The sequence below is a fragment of the Somniosus microcephalus genome, chromosome 1, assembly GCF_052327205.1.
Source record: "Somniosus microcephalus isolate GS21.2 chromosome 1, FLI_Smic_1.0, whole genome shotgun sequence".
Taxonomy (NCBI): domain Eukaryota; kingdom Metazoa; phylum Chordata; class Chondrichthyes; order Squaliformes; family Somniosidae; genus Somniosus; species Somniosus microcephalus.
The window spans coordinates 74837534-74863332 of NC_140987.1; the positions used below are offsets into that span (position 1 = coordinate 74837534).

The following is a 25799-nucleotide window of genomic DNA, read 5'->3' on the forward strand; positions in this document are numbered from 1 at the left end:
TGTTATACCACCAATCTTTGTATTGACAAACTTGGATATATGGCTCTCTATTGAGTCAAACAGAATGCTGAGGTTACATACAAACTGGCTCAGCCTGAGGGGGCAACTGGGGAGGAGGATAGAGTCGGTGACAGGGGAGTGTAGTTTTTAGCAGGGGACATAAGACGGTGCCTGATGCCTTTACAGACTGATGTTAAATTCTGTAATTACTGATTTTGCTGTAGCTATTGGTTCTGAATATCTATTAGCTTACAATATACTTGAATCTTTTTAGCACCATCGTATTTACCTTGTAATTACTTAATAGAACTAAATATAAAAGCCCTCCACAAAATGGTTCAGTTTCAATTTCTAGTTGCCCTCACATAATTTATTCATTATCCATTTCACTATCCAGAACTAATTGACAAACTGCTGCAATAACTGTGTGTGTGTGTAGCCTGAGATTATAATCAAACTGATAAAATAGTAACTTGCCAAATATACTCTTGGCATAGTAATGAAGTCAAACAACAAGATTATCTCTTATAGTTGTAAATGACAGAGTTGCCAAGTTTACAGAGCAGAAATCATTCTCAACCGCATTTTATTTATTCAGTGCAATTGAATGAGTTGTTCTTGGGATATAGGTGTCACTGGCAAGGTCAGTATTTATTACCCACCCTAGTTTCTCTGAGTGCATTAAGAGTCAACCACACAATGTGGGACTGGAGTTGCATGTAGGCCAGACTCCAGGTAGGGGTGGCAGGTTCCCTTCCCTGAAGGAGCTCTGACAGACCAATGGCATGCATGGCCATTTTAGTGCCCCGAGATGTTTGTTTACATTAAAGCAAGTTGTTGTTGGACATATATCGCCATTCCTTCATCGTTGCTGGGTCAGTGTCCTGGTATTCCCGACCTAACTCCTTCATGGGAGCATCATCACCACAAGGACTGCAGTGGCTCAAGAAGATCCAGCGCCACCTTCGCAGGGCAACTAGAGATGGGCAATAAATATGGCCTTGCCAGTGTCGCCCACATCCTGAACAAATTTTTAAAAAATATATGTCTGGAGGGGATACATTCTACTCCTTAATTCAAAGTCACTTAAATCAAATTATGTTAATACAATTTATTTAGGACTAAATGCCCAACTTTTTACATTATTTACATTTCTAAATTCAATTAATTGAATGATTGCAATTTTTCAGCGCCAAAGATGACTCTTTGAATTATCAGCATTGGACTGTACTTGTAAAATTACTCCCTATATATACACTGACTGATATTCTTATTCAGTCTTAAAAAAAACACACAACGGTGGAATTTTCACACTGTCTTCCGGCAGATTGGCAGATACCCTGAGAAACTGGTTTTCGCCAAAGTTATTCTACTACAAGATGTTTTAAGTGCACGGCTTGTCTTATTGAGTTTTGACCTTTTTTTAAAAACTCTTCTTCCACCAGCAGTGAGCCTGTTGCTGTTTACACTCTGTTCAAACGTTTGGCTACGGAACTGGTGCTAGGAATTTTTCTTAATGTTGATGCAGAGGAATCTGCAGCACTCTCCAAACAGATTACACAGCTTTCAACGCAGCACTGGCATGGTAAGACTTCAATTCAAGTGAATGGGAAAAGATGGCAACTACTGTATATAAAATCATAGAATCGCAGAATGTTCCAGCGCAGAAACATGCCACTTGATCTGAGAATTCTGCATTGGAGTTTTTTTTACCACGTGAACCACCTAGTCTAATCGCGCTCTCCTCCTCACTACTCAAGTCCTTTAATATCACACTCTCCTGCTCATTCCTCATGTATTTTAATTTCCCACTCTCTTGTACATTTCACACCCTTTAATATTCCTGCTTTTAGATCTCTTGCCTAGTTTCCATTTAAAATAATTTATGTACTCTGCTTCAACAAAGATTTCTTAGCAAAGAATGACACTTTCTAATCGCCCCTTGAATTCTTTTTTGGGGTTAATGAAAGAAATTGCATTTATATAGCTTCTGTCACAACCTCGGGGCGTCCCAAAGCACTTTACAGCCAATGATGTACTTTTAAAGTGTCATTACTGTAGTAACACAGGGAAACACACAACAAGGTTCCACAAACAGCAGTGTGATAAATGACCAGGTAATCTGTTTTATTGGTGTTGGTTGTGGGATAAATGTTGGCCAGACACCGAGAGAACACTACTACAGTTCTTCGAATAGTGCCCCGAGATCTTTTACATCCACCTGTGAGCAGACGGGGGCTCGGTTTAATGCCTTGTCTGAAAGACGGCACTTTGACAGTGTAGCACTCCCTCAGTACTGCACTGGTGTGTCAGCCTGGATTGTGTGCTCAGGTCCTGGAGTGGGGCTTGAATCCACGACCTTCTGACTCCGACAAGAGTGCTACAACTGAGCGTCGTAAAATGATGACCCCTCAATACTGTCTTTCTGAACAGTGGAGCGATCTTTTACTATTCATAACCTTTCATAATCTTGAAAACCTCTGAGCTCTAGTGAAAAAATCCTTAATGGCTTATTCTAATGTCATGACATCATGAGATACATTTCCAATCTTTACTGCAATAGCAGCACTAGACATAAGGGTAGGATCTTGCTGTGGTGGGTGGAAGTGCAAGGGTGATTGAATACACCTCCACTGCACTACAAGATGTAATTTAAAATAAAAATTAAAACATTCATCTCTTCAGCGGCCTCTTTGACCGTTAGCCTGCCCCTCCCTTCTGGCCAGAGGTGGTGCCCCAACGCAGGTAGGAGTTCATTGGGAGCTTACCATAATTATTCTAATGAGGCTGTCCCCAGAAAGTCTGCTAGGGTTTAGTGTCAGTAGAAATGGGTAAGAGGAATTCCTCTTGCTCGCCCAGATATGGTGCGATTCTGCCAAAACAGAATAACCTGCCATAGTCATTTATCAATAGTGGATTTCCTGGCGGATCCAAGTCTTTTTTGAATTAGTTACCCTCCAGACCTCTGGCACAAACATAGAATCATAGAATGGTTACAGCACAGAGGCCTAGAAATTCAGTCGCGTTTGCGCCCACTTAGGGGCGAAAGAGTGGGTTGCGCTGGAAGTTTTTTAGTGCCCGAAATTAAGTTGGTCCCTAACAGCGGCGTTAGCCGGTAGCGCTGCGCCGGCACCGATGACGTCATCGGTGTGCGCAGCGCCCCGGTTCCAACGCGATTCCGTGCCGAAGGCCAAATTCAGTTGCGGCCGCCGCGGCCGCAAACAACGTTTGAAAAACGGGGCCTTGCAGCTCCGAGAGGCCGGCGCATAAAGGTGGAGGGGCGGCCGGCCGCTTTCCCGGCGGCCGCATGGCCGCACCTCCCTCCCCGGACTCCTGCACCACCCCCCCGCGGCATTGCTGTCTCACTCCCGCGAGCCCGGCACTTCTCCGTGGTGCCGGGCTCATTTGCCGGGGGAATCCAGCGGCGATCTCACGGCTGCAGGTAGCTCCTCCTTAAGAGAAGGAGGAGGCCTGCAGTACCCCAGCCTGCCGCACCGCATCGGGTGGCGCAGCGGCAGCTGGACGCCTGAAATAGACTTTCATCGCCCCAAGCGAGGTGGCCAAACCCTGCAATAGCGCCCGCCTCCGTCTTGGCCCATCGCAACTGAATTTCAGGCGGGCGCTACGGGAATCCGGGCGAGCGCTAAATTTCGGGCGCTAAAGACCTGGCGGGGCCTTACTGAATTTCTAGGCCAGAAGGAGGCCATATGGCCTGTCGAGCCCGTGCCAGCTCTCTGCAAGAGCACTTCAGCTAGTCCCACTCCCCCGCCCTTTCCCCATAGCCCTGCAATTTTTTTTCCTTCAGATACTTATCCAATTCCCTTTTGAAAGCCATGATTGAATCTGCCTCCACCACCCTTTCAGTCAGTGCATTCCAGATCCTAACCACTCGCTGCGTAAAAAAAAGTTTTTCCTCATGTCGCCTTTGGCTCTTCTGCCACTCACCTTAAATCTGTATCCTCTGGTTCTTGACCCTTCTGCCAATGGGAGCAGTTTTTCTCTCTCTATTCTGTCTAGACTCCACATGATTTTGAATACCTCTATCAAATCTCCTCTCAACCTTCTCTGCTCTAAGGAGAACAACCCCAGCTTCTCTAATCTGTCCACGTAACTGAAGTCCCTCATCCCTGGAATCCATCCTAAAGTGCGGTGCCCAGAATTGGACATACTACTCCAGTTGAGGCCGAACCAGTGTTTTATAAAGGTTCATCATAACTTCCTTATTTCTTTCCACAGAATTTTGGAAAATTATAGACACAGCCTCCCCCTATTTTTGTTGAGAACCTCGCTGAAAACCATATCCTGGTTATTTGTCCATCTTCAGTTTCAATAACTTCTTTAGTCCCATTCCTCTTTGAATTTTCTACACCCTCTGGTGGTTCTACAATCCCTATATCATTCCGTCTGTGAAAACTGTAGGAATTAGCACACACGCTAGCGGGGTTGGAAAACTGCTAATGTAACACCCTTATTTAAAAAGGGTAGTAGGCAGAAGGCTGGAAACTATAGACCTGTTAGCCTAACATCTGTGGTTGGTAAAATTTTAGAGTCCATTATTAAGGAGACAGTAACGGGACATTTGGATAAACATAATTTAATAGGACAAAGTCAGCATGGTTTTATGACGGGGAAGTCATGTTTGACAAATTTGCTTGAGTTCTTTGCGGAAGTAACATACAGGATGGATAAAGGGGAACCAGTGGACATAGTGTATTTAGACTTCCAAAAGGCATTTGACAAGGTGCCACACAAAAGATTATTGCTCAAGATAAAAAATCATGGGATTGGGGGTAATATTTTGGCATGGGTGGAGGATTGGCTATCTAACAAAGCAGAGAGTTGGGATAAATGGTTCATTCTCAGACTGGCAATCAGTAACTAGTGGTGTTCCGCAGGGGTCAGTGCTGGGTCCCCAACTCTTTACAATCTATATTAATGATTTGGAGGAGGGGACCGAGTGTAACATATCAAAGTTTGCAGATGATACAAAGATGGGAAGGAAAGTAGTGAGTGAGGAGAACATAAAAAACCTGCAAAGGGACATAGACAGGCTAAGTAAGTGGGCAGAGATTTGGCAGATGGAATACAATACTGGAAAGTGTGAGGTTATGCACTTTGGCAGGAAAAATCATAGAGCAAGTTATTATCTTAATGGCAAGAAACTGGAAAGTACTGTAGTACAAAGGTATCTGGGGGTCCTGGTGCACGAAACTCAAAAAGTTAGTATGCAGGTGCAGCAAGTGATCAAGAAGGCCAATGGAATGTTGGCTTTAATTGCTAGGGGGATAGAATATAAAAACAGGGAGATATTGCTGCAGTTGTACAAGGTATTAGTGAGACCGCACCTGGGATACTGCATACAGTTTTGGTGTCCATACTTAAGAAAAGACATACTTGCTCTCGAGTCAGTACAAAGAAGGTTCACTCGGTTAATCCCGGGGATGAGGGGGTGGACATATGAGGAGAGGTTGAGTAGATTGGGACTCTACTCATTGAAGTTCAGAAGAATGAGAGGCGATCTTATTGAAACATATAAGATTGTGAAGGGGCTTGATCGGGTGGATGTGGTGAGGATGTTCCCAATGATGGGTGAAACTAGAACTAGGGGGCATAATCTTAGAATAAGGGGCTGCTCTTTCAAAACTGAGATGAGGAGAAACTTCTTCACTCAGAGGGTAGTAGGTCTGTGGAATTTGCTGCTCCAGAAAGCTGTGGAAGCTACATCATTAAATAAATTTAAAACAGAAATGGACAGTTTCTTAGAAGTAAAGGGGACTGAGGGGTTACGGGGAGCAGGCAGGAAATTGGACATGAGTCTATGTTCAGAACAGTCATGGCCCTGTGGGTAACGGAGCGGGCCCAGGTGCCGTGTAGCCTGGTTCTGCTCCTACTTCTTGTGTTCTAATTATGTGTTAGATTTCAGGAGATGGTTCTATTCCTGTTCCTGGCTGGGGTGAAGATCACCTTTTACAGAAGGTAAGTACTGTAGAAAATATAGGGACAGTGATCTCCTGAATGAGTTTTGATCGCCTAGATGGGTCAGAGAGGAATTTCCCAGATTTTTTTTTCTCCCAAATTGGCCATTGGGTTTTTTATCTGGTTTTTCGCCTCTCCCAGGAGATCACATGGGTTCGGGAGGGATGTAGAGTGATAGTAGATTTGAGGTTAGGATCAGATCAGCCATGATCTTATTGAATGGTGGAGCAGGCTCGAGGGGCCGATTGGCCTACTCCTGCTCCTATTTCTTATGTTCTTATTGTCTCTGGCCAGTCAGAAGCCTCTGAGCTGCTCCAGGGACCCCCGTGCGGTTTTGAAGCGCTCCCCTATTCCTGGTTCTGACCGCTGGACTTATTCGGTAGCGATGTGGACAGAAAACGTGACTCGTGGTTTGGGTGCAAAACAGACCAGCATTTATTGAAACAAAAAGAAAGAAGCAACTTAAAATAATCAAAACAGCACACCTGTGCCTGGCACAGCACTTTTGCTTAACGCAGTACACTTAATGTCTACTAGAGCGCTCTTTGCTCAGTGCAACACTCCTTTATTTAAATACAGCACTTTTAAATACAGCTACTTAGTATCCACTGAAGCACCTCTCTGCTTAGTGCAACACCCTATTAATAGCACTTTCAATATAGAAACCTTGCTCACTACAGCACCTTTTGCTTAGTGGCTTTTACTTAAAAACAGCACTTTAATACAGCTACTTTCAGTGTTCACTGCAGCCTTATCTGCTAGTGCAACACTGTTACTTAAATAGGGGAGGCGAGAACGGACACAACGAGGGAAAATCGACTAAAATCACAGTTCTAACAAAATTCCCACTTAATTCCCACCCCTATACCGATTCTAAGTTGCCTTGTAATGGGCCAGAAAAATATATGCTCACCAATGAAAAACGCCTGCTCCGTGCCCTGCGATCTTTGATCTTCACTGCCCCGAAGTAAAAACACCCCAGTATTTTAAAAGTAAACTGCTGCTGTTACACTCCTTTAGGCAGGCTCCCACGTTGTAGAGGGCACAAAGGCGAGGCCACAGAGAGAGAGAGAGGCTTCTGAGAAGCTATCTTTTATACCCCATTTGGGGCCGAAACCTTTCCTGCCCAAATCCGGATGTATCTGGGCTAAACAAAAGGGATCCAAACTGTCCCCATTGTCTGTAATGGGTTTGGATGAATTACCCATTCATTTAAACTGGTTTTTTTCAGTTTAAATGTGTCCTCATTGTCTGTGATGGGCTTTGAATAAAGCTGTCGTGGTTTTGAAAAAAAGCATGTCTATTTCCTTGATTGCTTGAGTAAACAGCCTTGGAGGTTAGTGTAAACAAAAGTCATTGTCCTTGTGGTCAGACTGAAACTGCAATCTCAAGTGGTTAATCCTTTGTGTAAACATTGTAGCAGTTTCTGTAAACACATCGATTGTCTGCTTCAGGGAGGGGAACTCCCTGAACTGCCGTTGATTGGCAGTTTGACTGCTCCATTGAACCTTTTCCACAGACACAGCAGGCTGCCTTTTCAAGTCCTTTTTTTTTGTCTTCTGCCACGCGGTCTGGCGGTCATTTTGATCCCTGGATTTTTAAAGGTATATCACCCAGGTATTCTTTAATCAAAATTCAATCTTCGGAACTGTAGGAAATCTCGAAATTATTGCGAAATCCCTGCAAAACTGAGACAAACTTAGTAATTAGTATCTCTGCCATTCTCTCATTCTCCACTACAAGTTCGCCTCCTTCATCTCTTCACTGCTCTACCTCTACTGTGCCTATCCTCTTGCTACTAATGTGCAATCAACATCATCAAAAAAATTATCTGGTTATTAATTCATTTGCTGTTTGTGGGACATTGCTGTGTGCAAATTGGCTGCCATATTTCCTACATTACAATAGTGACTACATTTCAACATTACTTCATTGGCTGTAAAGTGCTTTGGGATGTCCTGAAGATGTGAAAGATGCTGTACAAATGCAAGTCCTTTCCTTTTACATAAATGCAAGTTCTTTTAAGCTTTCCTTTTTAGTTTTAAATTGGTTCTAATCTCCCTATTCATTCATGGAACCCCAGCCTTTGTGCACTCCCTTCTTTCCTACTGGAATGTATTTGATTGCTACCCTTTCAACCACCTGTTTAAATTGTTGATCAACGGTTGTTTTTGCCAATTTTTCTTTCCATTGAATCTGGACATGGTCCCTTTTGACTAATTGTAATGTGCTATTTTCCATTATTTCTGTCTTTTTCCTTGCATTGAACCTAATTATATTGTGGTCAATGGCCCCCTAATGTTCCCCTACTTTTAGGTTACCTACTGTGCACAGTGTTGAATGAGATGTCACAGTAGATTGACGTTACTCCATAAATTCCCCTCGTGGGGAAATCTAGAACGCGGGGCCACAGTTTCAGAATAAAGGGTCGCCCTTTTAGAATTGAGATGAGGAATTTCTTCTGAGGGTTGTAAATCTGTGGAATTCTCTGCTGCAGAGAGCTGTGGAGGCTGGGTCATTAAATACATTTAAGGTGGAAATAGACAGATTTTTGCAAGATAAGGGAGTGAAGGGTTATGGGGAGCGGGCAGGGAAGTGGCTTTGAGCCCAAGATCAGCCATGATCTTATTGAACGGCGGAGCAGGCTCGAGGGGCCAAGGGGCCAAGTGGCCTATTCCTGCTCCTGTTTCTTACTCCTAAAGTCCTACCTTTCTTCCCTTTCCTTGTTCTATGGGGATTAATCTTGGGTGTAAAGGAATTAGTGTTGGGGCCTACAGTATCAAGATCGAGTTTGCCAGAGAATTCATTCAGTCGTCAACTTACCAGTCTTTCGTTTGCACCTTCAAACATTACCACCTAGCTTATCAGAAAGTGGTCCAGACCAAAAAATCAGCTACAAACACAGATAATGATAGAGAGACACCTTACCAGGAGCCCCTTAGTGCCAGGATATTACTGCTGCTTATCCTGTGCTCTTAGTCAGATTAATAAAGTGTTACAATAGCTTGAAACATTCTGCAGATGGCCAGTGAATGATATGCACAGCAAGGGAGTTTGGATGTCATTTCCAGAATTCTAGTGACTGCAAACATACGGAAATAACAAAATTATTGATCTTTAGTCGTGCTGCATCACCATCATAAGCGGGTACATTGTACTCTAATACATGGGTTTCATTTCACTTGTAGTTCGATGGTGTGGAATTGAACGCGGTGGTGAGCAGATTGGTTAATGAGAAACACTGGCGTACTGAATGGGAGAGAGGGCAAAGCCAGCTGGTGCCTGTATTTTTGGAAGTATGGGAAGACTGAGCAGGGTCAGATCCAGCGAGTAAATATGGCAAGTTAGTGCAGGGGGGAATAAACAGATGCACTGGATATGTGTAATAGTGCTATTTTGGGATTGAGTCAAGGGAACGCAACTTGCTGACGGTGATATTTTGAGCAGCGCGATCAAGTAAGTTAATATTTAAAAGCACAATCAATAGGTGCAATTGAAATGTATTTTTTTCTCCTTTCATAGCTGTTTAGTGTTATCTGATTTATAGGACTTATCTCTGCTCCTGTGAACTTGAAAGTGTCAGTGTGGTCCTCAGGATTTTCTCAGGCTCTGAAAGCGAAAGAAAAGCTACTTAACATCATCAGTGAGCGTCTCAAGAGCGAGGAGGACGGGTGAGTATTGTCAAGATGACCTTTCAACCCTACGAGTTTAACTCCTTTCTCGTATGTCCAAATCTTGGGCTGTCTGGTTGGCACATCTCAGTACTCAAACATTACTGCACGACTGTATGGGTGGAAAGAGTTGCTCCATAACTGGTGAATCCTGACCAGATTTGGCCCATTGTAATCATGTGTGCGCAGAGGGGAGCTACTTCCTAAAGAAGAGATGTGTTGGGCAGTTTATCCTGTTTCTGTGCACCCTCAGTTGCACCTAGTGTCATTCACACAGGAGTGGGGACAGATGGATTGCTAATCCCTCAGAGTCAGTGCTGTGTGCTTTTTGGTGGCAGGGAAATGTGCAATGTGGAGCTTTTTTTTATTTTTCCTTGACCATAAAACAAGATCAAGCACTCACAATTTTAAAAAAAACATACAAATTAAAAGTCCACATAGGGCAACAACCCAAATCTTTGAGACTCCTCTCTATGCCGGTAAGACACTCAACATTTTCCTGATCTGCTCAACCAATGGACATTGTTGTACTACCTTGTCCCTACCCCACCGAATGCATTTGACTCGCATCCCTCCACAGGTACTGTACAACGGAACTGTACAATGACTTCTCAAGACATACATATGTATTTGTTTCTCTGAATTAAAAAAAAAATCAAAAAACAACCATTAAAAGCCAAGTCTCTCTATAAACAGTAGTGGGGTAATGGCAAAAACAACCAGAGAGGTGATGAGAATTTTTTTTTTTTACACAGTGATTTATGATCTGGAATGCACTTGCCTGAAAGGGTGGTGGAAACAGATTCAATAACAACTTTCAAAATGGAATTTGATATATACTTGATGAGGAAAGATTTACAGGGCTATGGGGAAAGGGCAGAGGGAGTAGAACTAATTGGATAGCTCTTTCAAAGAGCTGGCACAAGTGTGATGGGCCGAATGGCCTTCTGTAAGATTCTGTGATTGTGATTTTCTGAGCCTTGCCCACAGGCTGTACATTTTGGGAAATCAGACAGAAGATCAGCCAGTAGTACAAACTCGGAAACTCATTCCCTAAATATCTAACGCATATAGGAGTACAAGTAATGAATACCATGGGTGAGATTTGCGGGAAAAATTTTGAATATTGAAATATTAGACTGGACCAGGTCTGGACTTCTGAATCATTTCTATATATGGCTTGAGACTTGGTGAGTTGAAATGTATATGAGTAACATCAGGTTGACAGTGCTTGGCTCTGTCTAGATCTCTGACATCCATTCTACCTCCTGAAGATGTACTCAAGATTGACTATCATGTAACTCTCTGAAAAAGACCACCAATGGAGACTAGCTCATCCACCAAAGAATTTTGTTAGTATTCTGAGGGATGATGAAGAGATCAGTGGCACTTGCTGTTGGTGCAGTATCGGGGCCCAGGGTGCCTTCCAACAGTCACTGTGCAGCGCTCTTTGCTATTGAGTGGGATGTGTGAAGATATGCAGCCAAAGCACACTCTTATTGGGGAGGCAGTTGACTTCAGTTCTAACGTCCTTCCTCTGATATCCTCTCCTATATGAGCATATGTTCATGGCTCCCATTGATCCATACGAGAACAAACCACAAGTTTGGACAAACCATCCCTCACTTTTCTCTTTAAAAACTGTCCAACTCATTGCTATTGGGCACAAGTGCGCAATAGCAATGAGTACAGGGCTTCTTGGAAATCAGACTCTGCATGAGTCTGACCAGTTTGGATTGATCTCCCTATGTTGCTCAGTCCCTGGATGGCCAGAGTTTCCACTGGAGCCACCTATACCAATCCTCTACCAAAGTAGGGTACATGCATCACTGACTGTAGATGTGGGGGAGAAGGTACTGGTAACTGGGCAAAGAACTCCTCTGTTGCAACCTGACCTGCCTGGCAACCCATTCCATCCCTTCCTCCACCCCTTCTCCTTTCACCCCCCCCACTGCCAAAGATAGAGAGCTGTTAGCTAAATTGGCCAGCTTTCCTGAATTAGCTTGAATCCATCCTCATTATAGGAATATTAAATTGGCATTACCATTAAATTTCCCCCTTCTCTCTCGATATAACCAGGATTCACTGCTCCCTTTTTTGAGCATGTAAACAAAATGTTGCCTATCTGATTCAATAATGACTATACACCATGGTCTTATCTTTAATTTGTACCAAATAATTGAAGATTGAAATATTACCAGCACTATGTAGAGGCTGTAGCATACGTGGGATAGTAACATGAGGCAGTGTTTTAACTCTTAAGGGTTAATTAATTGAGAGAAACTGATATCCATTCTTCCTCATCCCTCAAGTGGCTCCAAGAAAAGATGGATTTAAGTTCATTATGGGACTATGCTCAGCAACAGATTTGGACTCCTCTGGACAAACTATTTCACCTTGTCCTCTGGTTTTACTTTTCTGGACAAGGCCTGCACTTGAAGGGGGGTAAAGTCAATCTAAGGAATAGACTCCCTAGGGAGATGGTGGAAGCAGGTAGTATTGATTCATTCAAATGCAAATTCGTTAGATTTCTTACCAAGTCATGTCTCAAATTTTATTTTCTGTAAGTGTAACATGATTGGGAGGAAGTGATGACTTTGGACATTTAGTTCCCAAAGCTTTCCACCACTGGGAAGTTTCTGGTCTGTTGTAGACTAATTCATAGCAATTGATTGCTATGTTAAGTCAACATATCCATTATCATTTTATCATGCGACTACCAGGATAGTCGAAGGCGAACTAGATGGACCTTGGTCATTTCTTTTGTCTAGCAATTTATATGTTCCTATGTTAAGCACCATACTCCTAAGTCTCCATAATTACCTGAAGTGTGTGAATCCCCCAATTGTAGATAATTGAGCCGTGAAGTTCGGCACCTTAGCGCTGGCTGTTAAGGCTGGCTTCAGCATAAAAATGGTGGCCGCCTTGCTTCTTTGCACTTTCGGCGCGGCCTGCAGCGGCCGCCATTTTAGGCAGGTTGGCAGCACGGCCGTTGCCTGTGTTCACCAGAAAAATGCTAATCCGTCAGATCGTGACGTCAATTTGTGTGCATTTGACGCACTACCTGCCATTTGGGACATCACCGCTTCATTCAACGCCCACTCCATTGTGACAGTCCCTCCAATTATCTCCGGCACTGTCTCCTCCAGCTCAGTGAGGTTCTGTAGACGTGCGTCCCCTCCTCTGCCTCTCTGCTGCTGCTCACGTCTGTTATGTGCCACCTTGGCTTGCAAAAGAGAGGGAAGTGTGTCAGTGAGTGTGGTGCAATGTGTTTAGGTGATGTGCCTGTCGTGGTTGAATAGCTGGCAGTGTGTGTGAGATGTGGGTGTGAGGCTTGCAGCAGTGGTAAGTGTGTGGGTGAGGTGATGCTATGATTGTGAGGTATGAGTTGTGATTGCTAGAGATTGTTAGTAGGTGAGTAATGGGGGCATTGTGCATTGAGCAGTGCTTGAGGCTAGTGGTGCAGTTGGTGGGATATGGCATTTGGAGATGCATTCACTCACCTTGACCACTCGTGTGAGGTCATTAAACTTCTTATGGCACTGGATCCAGGTCCTGGGGGCAACACAAGTGGCACTGACGGCTTCTGCTATTTCCTCCCACTGCCTTCTGGTGTGCTGTCTGGAAGGCCTCCTGCCCCCTTGCGGGGGAGAGGACCTGTCATCTTCTGTGAACCCCCAGGACCAAGACCTCCAGTGCTACATCAGAGAATCTCCTTGCCGTCTCTCCTCCCTGTTGAGCCACGGCTGCATGCAGAGTGACAATGACATGCTTCTGCAACAGAGCACCTCCCCTTTAAGAAGAGCAGAGAGCCTAGACACAATTTTATTGGCCAGTAGACTCCACCCGATATTGGCCTCCCTCTTGAGCACTAATCCAACCAGCAGTGTATTTAACGCTGAGCTCAGCGCTCCAATCATGTAAATGAGCAGGCAAGGAAGGCAGGCTGAGAGAGCAGGAGAGATTCTGGGTGTTTGAGGAAAGAACATCCAGTGGAGATTAGGAGTGGGACTCTCTGGCACATGGGAACATCATAACATAGGAGCAGGAGTAGGCCATTCAGCCCCTCGAGCCTGTTTTACCATTCAATCAGATCATGGACAATCTGTGTCTCATCTCCATTTCCTGCCTTTTTTCCATATCCCTTGATAACCATACCAAAATAAATCTATTGCTCTTGGTCTTGAAAATTTCAATTGTCCCAACATCCACAGTCTTTTGGGGGAGAGATTTCTACTACCCTTTGTGAAAAAGTGCTTCCCCATTTCACTCCTAAATGGCCTGGCTCTAATTTTAAGATTGTGCCCCCTTGTTCTGGATTCCCTCACCAGAGGAAATAGCTTCTCTATATCTATCTTTATCATTTTAAATACCTTGCTTAGATCACCCCTCAACCTTCTAAACTCAAGAGAATACAAGCCAAGTTTATGTGACCTGTCCTCATAATTTAACATTTAAGATCCAGTATTATTCTGCTGAATCTGCACTGTACCTCTTCCAAGGCCAGTATATCTTTCCTGCCCAAAACTGAACACAGTACTCCAGATGGGCTCTGACCAAGGCTCGGTAGAACTGAGGCAGAACTTCCTCACTTTTGTTGTCCTGAGAAGGTGGTGATACAACTGAGTATCTTCAGAGGACAGCTAAGAGTCAACCATGTTGGTGTGGGACTGGACACTCATATAGGCAAGCCTCTTTCCCTAAAGGATATTAGTGAACCAGTTGGGTTTTTACAACAATCCGACAGCTTTGCGATCACTTTTACTCGTACCAACTTTTTATTTTCAGATTTTTATATAAACTGAATTCAAATTCTCATGGTGGGATTTAAACTTGTGTTCTCCAGATTACTAGTCCAGTAACTTAATCACTACACTACTATACCCATACAATGCACTCCCATTGCATAAAACTCTGTGCCAGACGCATTAATTTGTAAAATGTATCCCTTTGTTTGCCCATATAAAATTAAAATCCAAACGCATCCTGAAAATATACAATGATGCGAAAGGCGTAACTTTCAAGGGACACTTCACACCCACTTGCCTTTAAGAGGACACACATGGTTGGACGCTAACCTCCTACAGTGCTATCGATTGTCGATCCAACATCCCTTTAATGAGCGGTAGAACAACAAACATTTCTTCCATACAGAACTGTATCGGTCAGCATAATCAGTGATCGACATTAAGAATCTTTTAGCAATCCATTTAAAACCATTTAGCAAAACTCATAACAGATGCTGAAGTAACAACCCTTATGGCTAATCGGTGTTTCATTTGCCTCCTTAACACTCTTCTTAAGCCTTCTAATGAAAACCTTCACGTTCTTTGTAGTTACAGTAGTCCAGTAATAGTTAATAAATCTGGCTTGTAAATGTGTAAATTTGTTTTTTTAACTTAATCAGGCTCATCTCCAAAATAAAGGACATACCGTTCCCAGAAAACACCAATGCAACACAGCACCTCCTCCTGTTTATTTCAGCACTAATTCCTAAGGCACTTGCATCGCTGTTGACCTCCTTCACGGTGGAACTAGCTGGATCAAACAAGGTACACCCATCTCTCCTTATACTGTTCACTAGACCGTGACCTAGGTTAATCAGAATAATCTGTGTCAACTGTAATTATCGATCAAAGTGATCAATTTAGTTTAAATATTGTTACATAAGAACATAAGAAGTAGGAGCAGGAGTAGGCCATACGGCCCCTCGGGCCTGCTCCGCCATTCAATAGGATCATGGCTGATCCGAACCTAGACTCACGTCCACTTCCCTGCCTGCTCCCCATAACCCCTAATTCCCTTATCAGCTAGGAAACTGTCTATCTCCATTTTAAATTTATTTAATGTCGCAGCTTCCACAGCTCTCTGGGGTAGCAAATTCCATAGATTTACTACCCTCTGAGTGAAGAAGTTTCTCCTCATCTCAGTTTTGAAACGGCAGCCCCTTATTCTAAGATTATGCCCCCTAGTTCTAGTCTCACCCATCAGTGGAAACATCCTCCCCGCATCCACCCGATCAAGCCCCCTCACAATCTTATATGTTTCGATAAGATCGCCTCTCATTCTTCTGAATTCCAATGAGTAGAGGCCCAACCTACTCAACCTTTCCTCATAAGTCAATCCCCTCATCTCCGGAATCAACCGAGTGAACCTTCTCTGAACTGCCTCGAGAGCAAGTATATCTTTTCTTAAATATGGAAACCAAAACTGTACGCAGTATTCCAGGTGTGGCCTCACCAGTACCCTGTATAACTGAAGCAAAACTTCCCTGCTTTTATATTCCATCCCCCTTGCAATAAAAGCCAAGATTCCATTGGCCTTCCTGATCACCTGCTGTACCTGCATACTAATCTTCTGTGTTTCATGCACCAGGACCCCCAGATCCCTTTGTACTGTAGCACTTTGCAGTTTCTTCCCATTTAGATAATAACTTGCTCTTTGATTTTTTCTGCCAAAGTGCATAACCTCACACTTTCCAACATTATATTCCATCTGCCAAATTTCTGCCCACTCACTTAGCCTGTCTATGTCCTTTTCCAGGTTTTTTATGTCCTCCTCACTCACTGCTTTCCCTTCCATCTTTGTATCGTCGGCAAACTTGGATACGTTACACTTGGTCCCCTCCTCCAAATCGTTAATATAGATTGTAAAGATTTGGGGTCCCAGCACTGACCCCTGCGGAACACCACTAGTTACTGATTGCCAACCCGAGAATGAACCATTTATCCCAACTCTCTGTTTTCTGTTAGATAGCCAATCTTCCACCCATGCCAGTATATTACCCCCAATCCTGTGATTTTTTATCTTGTGCAGTAATCTTTTGTGTGGCACCTTGTCAAATGCCTTTTGGAAGTCCAAATACACCACATCCACTGGTTCCCCTTTATCCACCCTGTTTGTTACGTCCTCAAAGAATTCGAGCAAATTTGTCAAGCATGACTTCCCCTTCATAAAACCATGCTGACTCTGTCCGATTAAATTATGCTTATCCAAATATCCTGTTACTGCTTCCTTAATAATGGACTCCAACATTTTACCAACCACAGATGTTAGGCTAACTGGTCTATAGTTTCCAGCCTTTTGTCTACCTCCCTTTTTAAATAAGGGCGTTACATTAGCAGTTTTCCAATCTGCTGGGACCTTTCCTGAATCCAGGGAGTTTTGGAAAATTACCACCAATGCATCCGCAATCCCTACCGCTACTTCTCTCAAGACCCTAGGATGTAAGCCATCAGCTCCAGGGGATTTATCCGCCTTAAGTCCCATTATCTTACCGAGTACCATCTCCTTAGTGATTTTAATCGTGTTTAGCTCCTCCCCCCCCATAGCCCCCTGTTTGTCCAGTGTTGGGATATTTTTAGTGTCCTCTACTGTAAAGACTGATACAAAATATTTGTTCAGCGTATTTGCCATCTCCATGTTCCCCATTACTAATTTCCCGGTCTCGTCCTCTAAGGGACCAACATTCACTTTAGCCACCCTTTTTCTTTTTATATAACTGTAGAAACTCTTGCTATCTGTTTTTATATTTTTTGCTAGTTTACTTTCATAATCTATCTTCCCTTTCTTAATTAATCTTTTAGTTATTCTTTGCTGGCTTTTAAATGCTTCCCAATCTTCTATCCTAGATTTGGCTACTTTATATACCCTTGTTTTCAGTCGGATACTATCCTTTATTACTTTACTTAGCCACGGATGGCTGTCTTTTCTTTTATGCCCCTTTTTCCTCAGTGGAATATATTTTTCTTGAAAGTTGTGAAATATCTCCTTGAATGTACACCACTGCTCCTGTACCATCTTACACCTTAATCTATTTTCCCAGTCCACTTTAGTCAACTCTGCTCTCATACCTTCATAGTCTGCTTTATTTAAGCTTAGTACACTGGTTTGAGATCTAACTCTCACCCTCCAACTGAATTTGGAATTCAACCATGTTATGGTCACTCATTCCAAGGGGATCCTTTACTAGGACGTTTTTTATTAATCCTGTCTCATTACACAGGACCAGATCTAAGATTGCCTGCCCCTTGGTTGGTTCAGGACCATACTGCTCAAGGAACCCGTCCCTAATGCACTCTATGAACTCTTCCTCAAGGCTGCCCTGCTCAATTTGATTTGTCCAGTCAATATGAAAGTTAAAGGCCTAGAAATTCAGTTAGGGGCGCCCAGCTCGCCTGGGCGCCGGAATTACCGCTGCGCGCGGAGCCACTTGCGCCAGCGGGAAATTCAGTTTCAGCGCCCCAAGTGGAAGCCGGCCGCTAAACAAGGGTTTCGGCGCCCCGCTTGGGGCGCTGAAACTGAATATCGGTGTGTAAAGTGCCACAGCGCCACCCGCTGCGGCACGGCAGCCTGCGGTACTGCAGGCCTTCCTCTCATTCTTAAGGGGGAGGTGCCTGCAACAGCGTGATCCCCGCTCGCGAGTGCCGGCAAATGAGCCCGGCACCAAGGAGAAGTGCCGGGCTCTCTGGAAACAGCCGGCAATGCCGTGGGGGTGGGTGTAGGAGGCCGGGGAAGGAGGTGTGGGCAGGCGGCCGCCGAAGAAGCGGTCGGCCGCACCTCCACCTTAACTCGCCCCACTACCGGCACAGGTAGGCCCCGTGTACCGGTCGCTGTTTGCGGCCGGCGCGGGGGAGGCGGCAGCAACCAAATATGGCCAGCGGGGCGATAGCGGGGCGCTGTGCACACCGATGACGTCATCGGTGGCGGCGCAGCGCTACTGGCTAACGCCGCCATTAGCGCCCCGCTAAATATCGCGGTAGGTTTGCACAGTGGCGCAAAAGCCCTCTTTGGGCGCAAACTAGTGGCGCAGGCCACTGAATTTCTAGGCCAAAATCTCCCATGATTATAGCTGTTCCCTTATTACAAGCCCCAACTATTTCCTGATTTATACTCCGACCAATAGAGTTGCAACTGTTAGGAGGCCTATAGACTACGCCCACTAGTGACTTTTTCCCCTTATTATTCCTTATCTCCACCCAAACTGTTTCACTATCCTGATCCTTTGACCCAATATCATTTCTCACTATTGCAGTGATTCCATCCTTTATTAACATAGCCACCTCACCTCCCTTTCCTTCCTGTCTGTCCTTCCTAACAGTCAAATACCCCTGGATGTTTAGTTCCCAGTCATGGTCACCTCGCAGCCATGTTTCTGTAATGGCCACCAGATCATACCCATGTGTAGTTATTTGTACCGTCAACTCGTCTATTTTGTTACGAATGCTGCGTGCATTCAGATAAAGAACTTTTAAATATGTTTTGTGACAATTTATTCTTGCTTTTACCCCCTTTACTACTTTACCTTTATCTTTATATATTCTGTCCCTTCCTGACACGCTCTGGTTTTTAATTCCCCACTGCTACCTTGCTCTATTGCCTTCTCTGCTGACATTTTTATTTTTCGCTCTCTTGAAACCTCCCCCCCACTAATTAGTTTAAAGCCCTCTCTACAGCCCTAGTTATTCGATTCGCCAGGATTCTAGTCCCAGCACTGGCCACGTGAAGTCCGTCCCAACGGAACAGCTCTCTCCTGTCCCAGTACTGGTGCCAGTGTCCCAAGAAGCAAAACCCATTTCTCCCACACCAGTCTTTGAGCCACGCATTTAACTCTGATTTTATTTACCCGAGCCAAATTTGCTCGTGGCTCAGGTAGTAATCCAGAGATTATTACCCTTGTGGTTCTGCTTTTTAATTTGGCCCCTAGCTGCTCATACTCCCTCAGCAGAACCTCTTTCCTTGTCCTATCTATGTCGTTGGTACCAACATGGACCACGACAACTGGATCCTCCCCCTCCCACTCCTTCTCTCCAGCCCAGAGGAGATGTCCTTAACCCTGTCTAACATTACTGACTATTCTTTAAACCTATTTACCTGCCTGTTCCTGCTAACTGTCTCTTTTCTGCATTGTGTTGTACTCTTTCCATCAGACTGTCTCTTTCTCCTCTGTTCCGTAGCTTTGTCTCAGTGGCCTGTTTGAGGTATCATCTTACAACTCCTCATCTGTCAGGTAATTTTAGTAAGTTGGCCTCTAAATATTCCAAATTTTGGTGTACTTTAAATAGATGGGTTTATTTGATAATTCATAATTTAAATAAACACTCCGGTTAAACTAGGCTTCAAAATTAGTCGACAAATGTCAATTTATTTATATTTTTCTATTCATTAAATACAATTCATTGGAGTGATAATCTCCTAATTTGTTATCTGTGGAATTAATAATTACTAATTTCATGATTAACATAGATATTTGCTGCCAGCCTTGGTGCACATTTTCTGGGAAAGTTCATCCGATTGGCACCTTACTACTACAACAACAACATTGCATTTATATCGCACATTTAATGTAGTAAAACATCCCAAGGCACTTCACAGGAGTGTTATCAAACAGAATTTGACACTGACTCACATAAGAAAATATTAGGACAAGTGACCAAAAGCTTGGTCAAAGAGGTAGGTTTTAAGGAGAGGTGGAGAGGCTTAGGGAGGGAATTCCAGAGCTTGGGGCCTAGGCAGCTGATAGTGGTGCGATTAAAATCAGGGATGCACAGGAGGCCAGAATTGAAGGAGCGCAGAGATTTAGGAATAAATAAGTATAACGTGGACACAAAAAAAAACCAGACTTCCGCCAAACTAAGCCAAGAAGGATATATTAGGGTAGATGTGTTAATCCTGTGCTCCCAGTGGGGAGTTGCATTCAAAGGGAGCACAGGTTGAGCAATCAGTGATGGTGTTGTAACCCTGTCTTCCACCCACTCTCCCTTCAAGTGCAGCTCCCCTGTTCATCTGAAATCTAATGTTGGGTACCATAAGTACCATTGAAGTATTACAGCCCATTCAGCTGTGAACCAGGATCAGCACAAAATGTTCAGCAGCACCTTCAAAAGCCCTGACCTGAAACGTTAACTCTGTTTCTCTCTCCACGGATGCTGCCTGACCTGCTGAGTATTTCCAGCATTTTCTGTTGTTATTTCTTCAAAAGCCCTGATGGCAGAGGTGCTCTGACTCTTAATGCCCTACCCCGAGATTAGCGGGGCATCCCTGCGAGCGGTAGGATATTCCTACTATCAATCAAGTTTAAAAACTTTCAGAATCTAATTTCTGAAGTCTTTATTAGTATATGGCACCTTGACCTAACTGGGTCTGGCAATGCACCTGTTGAGCCTCTTAACTTGCTCAGAGGATGTAAACATGGCATTGTAGTAGAGATGAGACAGCTGCTGGTTGGCAGGATACCCAATCTGAATGGGAAGCATTTTGAGACAAAATTGACGACCAAGAACATTTAATTTTGGATGTCTACTTTTTAAAATGCCTGTAGAATCAAAATAATTATTCAGCAAACACTTGGGTAAGGAATTTTTAGTTATAGAAAGAGTCTCCACCTCAACATTTTTGTTAACCTTTCAAGAGGTACATAAGTGATGGCAGATCTGTTTGAGAGTATTCTGATGGTGTTAAAACATTTCAGGTCCTCGAGAGGTTTTTTTCCTTCCCTCAGAGGTTGCAGAGCAAGCAGAAGGTTCTTGCCACAAGAGGGCCTCAGCCATATACCAAAGCAGACCTTGGTGTATTAGCCTAAATGGGTGCTGCAGCATTTCAAATTAACCAATAGGTGCCATGTACATTTAAGTAGATTTTTTTTTGCAGGTACTGCATCTAAGGCCTGTGAAATTTCTCTCAGCCACACACTTAGCACCCTGCTCCTCAGATGTAAACAAGTGAAACTTGCATTTTCATTCTATACTTTAATTGAGTTAAATCAGTGTTGTATATCATAGATATAAAAACAATTTGAATTAAACCTGTGCTGTGGGCTCTTTGCCACCCCCTTTTAAAAATGAATGAAGATGCGATAGAATACAACATTCAATATGGCCTAGTGATCTAAAGAGGAATTTCTGAGATCCTGCTCTTCCAGGCACAAAAGGAAACCATTTTTTTTAAACTTATCTTTTCGGCCTGCTGCTTGTTCATGCCTGGTGCTTTTGGTGAGGCTGACACCAGGCACCGAACGTAGCTGCCAAGGGTTACGATACACTCTGGGCTGGATTTTGTCAATGGGGTGCTTTTGGAGGCAGGACTCCCACTTTTTGGGTTGTAGTCCCGCCTCCATCGACTTGTGGCCAACCCACGCTATTTTACCTTGATTGACCTTGTTAAGCCCGCCCAGCGGGCTCAGCAGGCCAATTAAGGGACACCTGGTGACGTCAGCGATTGACATTTCATCTGTCAAGAGCTTTTGACAGATGAAAAATCGGCGTTTGACAGCTCTGTGAAGCTGTCAATCACTGACAATCTGTCTTCTAACTTGAGTCCTTCTACTCAGACTCAGTTAGAGAGCTCTCCAGACCAGAAAGCAGAGGCTGCAGCTTTTGACAGTTCAGCGGCCATTCTGCTTTCTGTGCCGGTGAGCTGAGGGACTCCCGAGAACTGAAGGAAGGAAGCCTGCAGGAGAAAGTAAAGTTAAGTAAAACTTATTAAAACACTTTACACTAACCTCACACACTTACCTCTGCACACATGCACCCATCACTCACCTGCACAATGGACATCTCGACATAAAAACATAGGAGATAGGAGCAGGAGTAGGCCATTCGGCCCCTCGAGCCTGCTCCGCCATTCAATGAGATCATGGCTGATCATCCAAATTCAGTACCCTGATCCTGCCTTCTCTCCATATCCCTTGATCCCTTTAGCCTTAAGAAATATATCCAACTCCTTCTTGAATATATTTAATGAATTGGCCTCTACTGCCTTCTTTGGCAGAGAATTCCACAGGTTCACCACTCTCTGGGTGAAGAAATTCCTCCTCATCTCTGTCCTAAATGGCTTACCCCTTATCCTTAGACTGTGACCCCTGGTTCTGGACGCCCAGACCATCGGGAACATCCTTCCAGCATCTAGTCTGTCTAGTCCTGTTAGAATTTTATACGTTTCGACAAGCCCAATTGACCCAATCTCTCCTCACACATCATTCCTGCCATCCCAGGTATCAGCCTGGTGAATCTTCGCTGAACTCCTTCCATGGCAAGAACATCCTTCCTGAGATAAGGCGACCAAAACTGCACACAATACTCAAGATGTGGTCTCACCAAGGCCCTGTACAACTGCAGCAAGACATCCTTGTTCCTGTACTCGAACCCTCTCGCTACGAAGGCCAACATACCATTTGCCTTCTTAACCGCCTGCTGCACCTGCATGCTTACTTTCAGCGACTGGTGCACAAGGATGCCCAGATCTCGTTGCACTTCCCCTTCTCCCAATCTATTGGCATTCAGATAATAATCTGCCTTCCTGTTTTTGACACCAAAGTGGATAACCTCGCATTTATCCACGTTATATTGCATCTGCCATGCTTCTGCCCAATCACCCAACCTGTCCAAATCATACTGGAGTTTCTCGGCGTCCTCCTCACAGCACACACGCTCGCCCAGCTTTGTGTCGTCTGCAAACTTAGAGATATTACATCTAATTCCCTCGTCCAGATCATTAATATATATTGTGAATAGCTGGGGTCCAAGGTCCGATCCCTGCGGTACCCCACTAGTCACTGCCTGCCACTTGGAAAAAGAGCCGTTTATTCCAACTCTTTGCTTTCTGTCTGCCAACCAGTTCTCTATCCAAGTCAATATCTTGCCCCCAATCCCATGTGCCTTAATTTTACACGCTAATCTCTTATGCGGGACCTTATCGAAGGCCTTTTGAAAATCCAAGTACACCACATCCACTGGTTCTCCCTTATCTATTTTACCAGTTACATCCTCAAAAAATTCCAGTAGATTAGTCAAGCACGATTTACCTTTTGTAAAGACATGTTGACTTTGTCCGATCCGGTCACTTTTTTCCAAGTGCTCTGCTATTACAGGAAACTTTCTGATATCCGGCACTGACGGGACCGAGCTGGTGCCGTACCATCAAAACTGCCGTAGAAACCAGCGCTAATGTTAAAACATACGGAGCTTTTGAGTTCCGTGTGAATCAACAAACCCTGTTGCTTAGCAACAGCTTCAAAACAGTCGGCCGCAGCTTAAAAGCGTCTCTGTAGCTAAGCAACAGCTTCAGCTAGACTTTGCAGAGCCTGACTGGAAAAAAAAAAGCAACGAGAAGTAAAAAAACTTATAGGAAACGGCTCCTGAATTTTGCTGGTAGATAGAGCTTTCTGGACATTTAACCTCCGGTTAAACGAAAGTTTCCTGTACATCCTTTATAATGGACTCTAGCATTTTCCCCACTACAGATGTCAGGCTTACCAGTCTGTAATTCCTCGTTTTCTCTCTACCACCCTTTTTGAACAGTGGGGTAACATTAGCTACCCGCCAGAGTCTTATCGAATTTTGGAAGATGACCAGCAATGCATCTTCTATTTCTAGGGCCACTTCCTTAAGTACCCTAGGATGTAGATTATCAGGCACTGGGGATTTATCGGCCCTTAATCCCATCAATTTCTCTAACACCATTTCCCTACAAATACTGATTTCTATCAGTTCCTCCCTTTCATTAGACCCTATGTTCCCCGACATCTTTGGGAGCTTATTTGTGTCCTCCTTTGTGAAGACAGAACCAAAGTATGTATTTAATTGGTCTGCCATTTCTTTGTTCCCCATTATAAATTTCCCTGATTCTGACTGCAAGGGACCGACGCTTGACTTCACCAATCTTTTTCTCTTCACATATCTATAAAAGCTTTTACAGTCAGTTTTTATGTTCCCTGCAAGCTTACTCTCATTTTCCCCCTCTTAATTAATCCCTTTGTCCTCCTTTGTTGGATCCCAAACTGCTCCCAGTCCTCAGGTTTACTGCTTTTTTTGGCCAATTTATATGTCCTCTCCTTGGATCTTATGCTATCCCTAATTTCCCTTGTAGCGACGGTTGAGTCACCTTTTTTGTTTTATTTTTATGCCAAACTGGGATGAACAAATTCTGTAGTTCATCCATGCGATCTTTGAAAATTTACCATTGCCCATCCACCGTCAACCCTTTGAGTGACATTCCCCAATCAATCCTACCCAACTGGCACCTCATACCATCGTAGTTTCCTTTATTTAAATTCAGGACCCTAGTCTCTGAGTCAACTATTTCGCACTCTATCTTAATGAAGAATTCTATCATATTATGATCGCTCTGACCCAAGGGGCCTCGCACAACAAGATTGCTAATTAATCCTTTCTCATTACATAATACCCAGTCTAAGATGGCCTGATCTCTAGTTGGTTCCTTGACATATTGGTCCAGGAAATCATCCCGTATACACTCCAGGAATTCCTCCTCCACAGTATTGTTACTAATTTGGTTAGCCCAATCTATATGTAGATTAAAGTCACCCATGATAACTGCTGTGCCCTTATTGCACGCTTCTCTAATTTCCCGTTTAATGCCATCCCCGACCTCCACATTACTGTTTGGAGGTCTATATACCACTCCCACTAACGTTTTCTGCCCCTTGGTATTTCTCAGTTCTACCCATACAGATTCCACATCATCAAAGCTAATATCCTTCCTTTCAATTGTGTCAATCCCCTCTTTAACCAGCAATGCTACCCCACCTCCTTTTCCTTTCTGCCTATCTTTCCTGAATATTGAATACCCCTGGATGTTGAGTTCCCAGCCTTGGCCACCCTGGAGTCATGTTTCCGTAATCCCAATCAGATCATATTCGTTTACCTCTATTTGTGCAGCTAATTCATCCACCTTATTACGAATGCTCCTCGCATTAAGACACACAGCCTTCAGGCTTGTTTTCTTAATGCTCTTAGATCTTTTAGAATTATTATTTACTGTGGCCATGTTTGATTTAAACCCTTGATTTCTCTGCCTGTCACTTTTGTTTTTCTCTTTCCTGTCTTTTGCTTTTATCCTTGTTTTGCTTTCCTCTGTTTCCCCGCTCAGGTTCCCAACCCCCTGCCATTTTAGTTTAAACCCTCCCCCAGAGCATTAGCAAACACTCCCCCTAGGACATCGGTCCCGGCCCTACCCAGGTGCAAACCGTCCGTTTTGTACTGGTCCCACCTCCCCCAGAACCGGTCTCAATGTCCCAAGAATTTGAATGCCTCCCCCTTGCACCATTCCTCTAGCCACGTATTCATCTGGAATATCCTTCTATTTCTACTCTGACTAGCACGGGGCACTGGTAGCAATCCTGAGATTACTACC

The 25799-nt window shown here is 44.0% G+C and overlaps 1 protein-coding gene across 5 annotated transcripts in view; it reads left to right on the plus strand.

Annotated features, from left to right (window-relative positions):
• LOC147124167 (uncharacterized) overlaps positions 1 to 25799 on the plus strand; it is a 192554-nt gene that overhangs the window by 114233 nt on the left and 52522 nt on the right. For all 5 annotated transcript variants that reach the window (XM_085983167.1, XM_085983141.1, XM_085983158.1 and 2 more), the window contains 3 exons: positions 1446 to 1585; positions 9524 to 9647; positions 15055 to 15199. In XM_085983167.1, coding sequence (XP_085839293.1) covers positions 1446 to 1585; positions 9524 to 9647; positions 15055 to 15199 — 409 coding nt within the window. The remainder of the gene's footprint in view (positions 1 to 1445; positions 1586 to 9523; positions 9648 to 15054; positions 15200 to 25799) is intronic.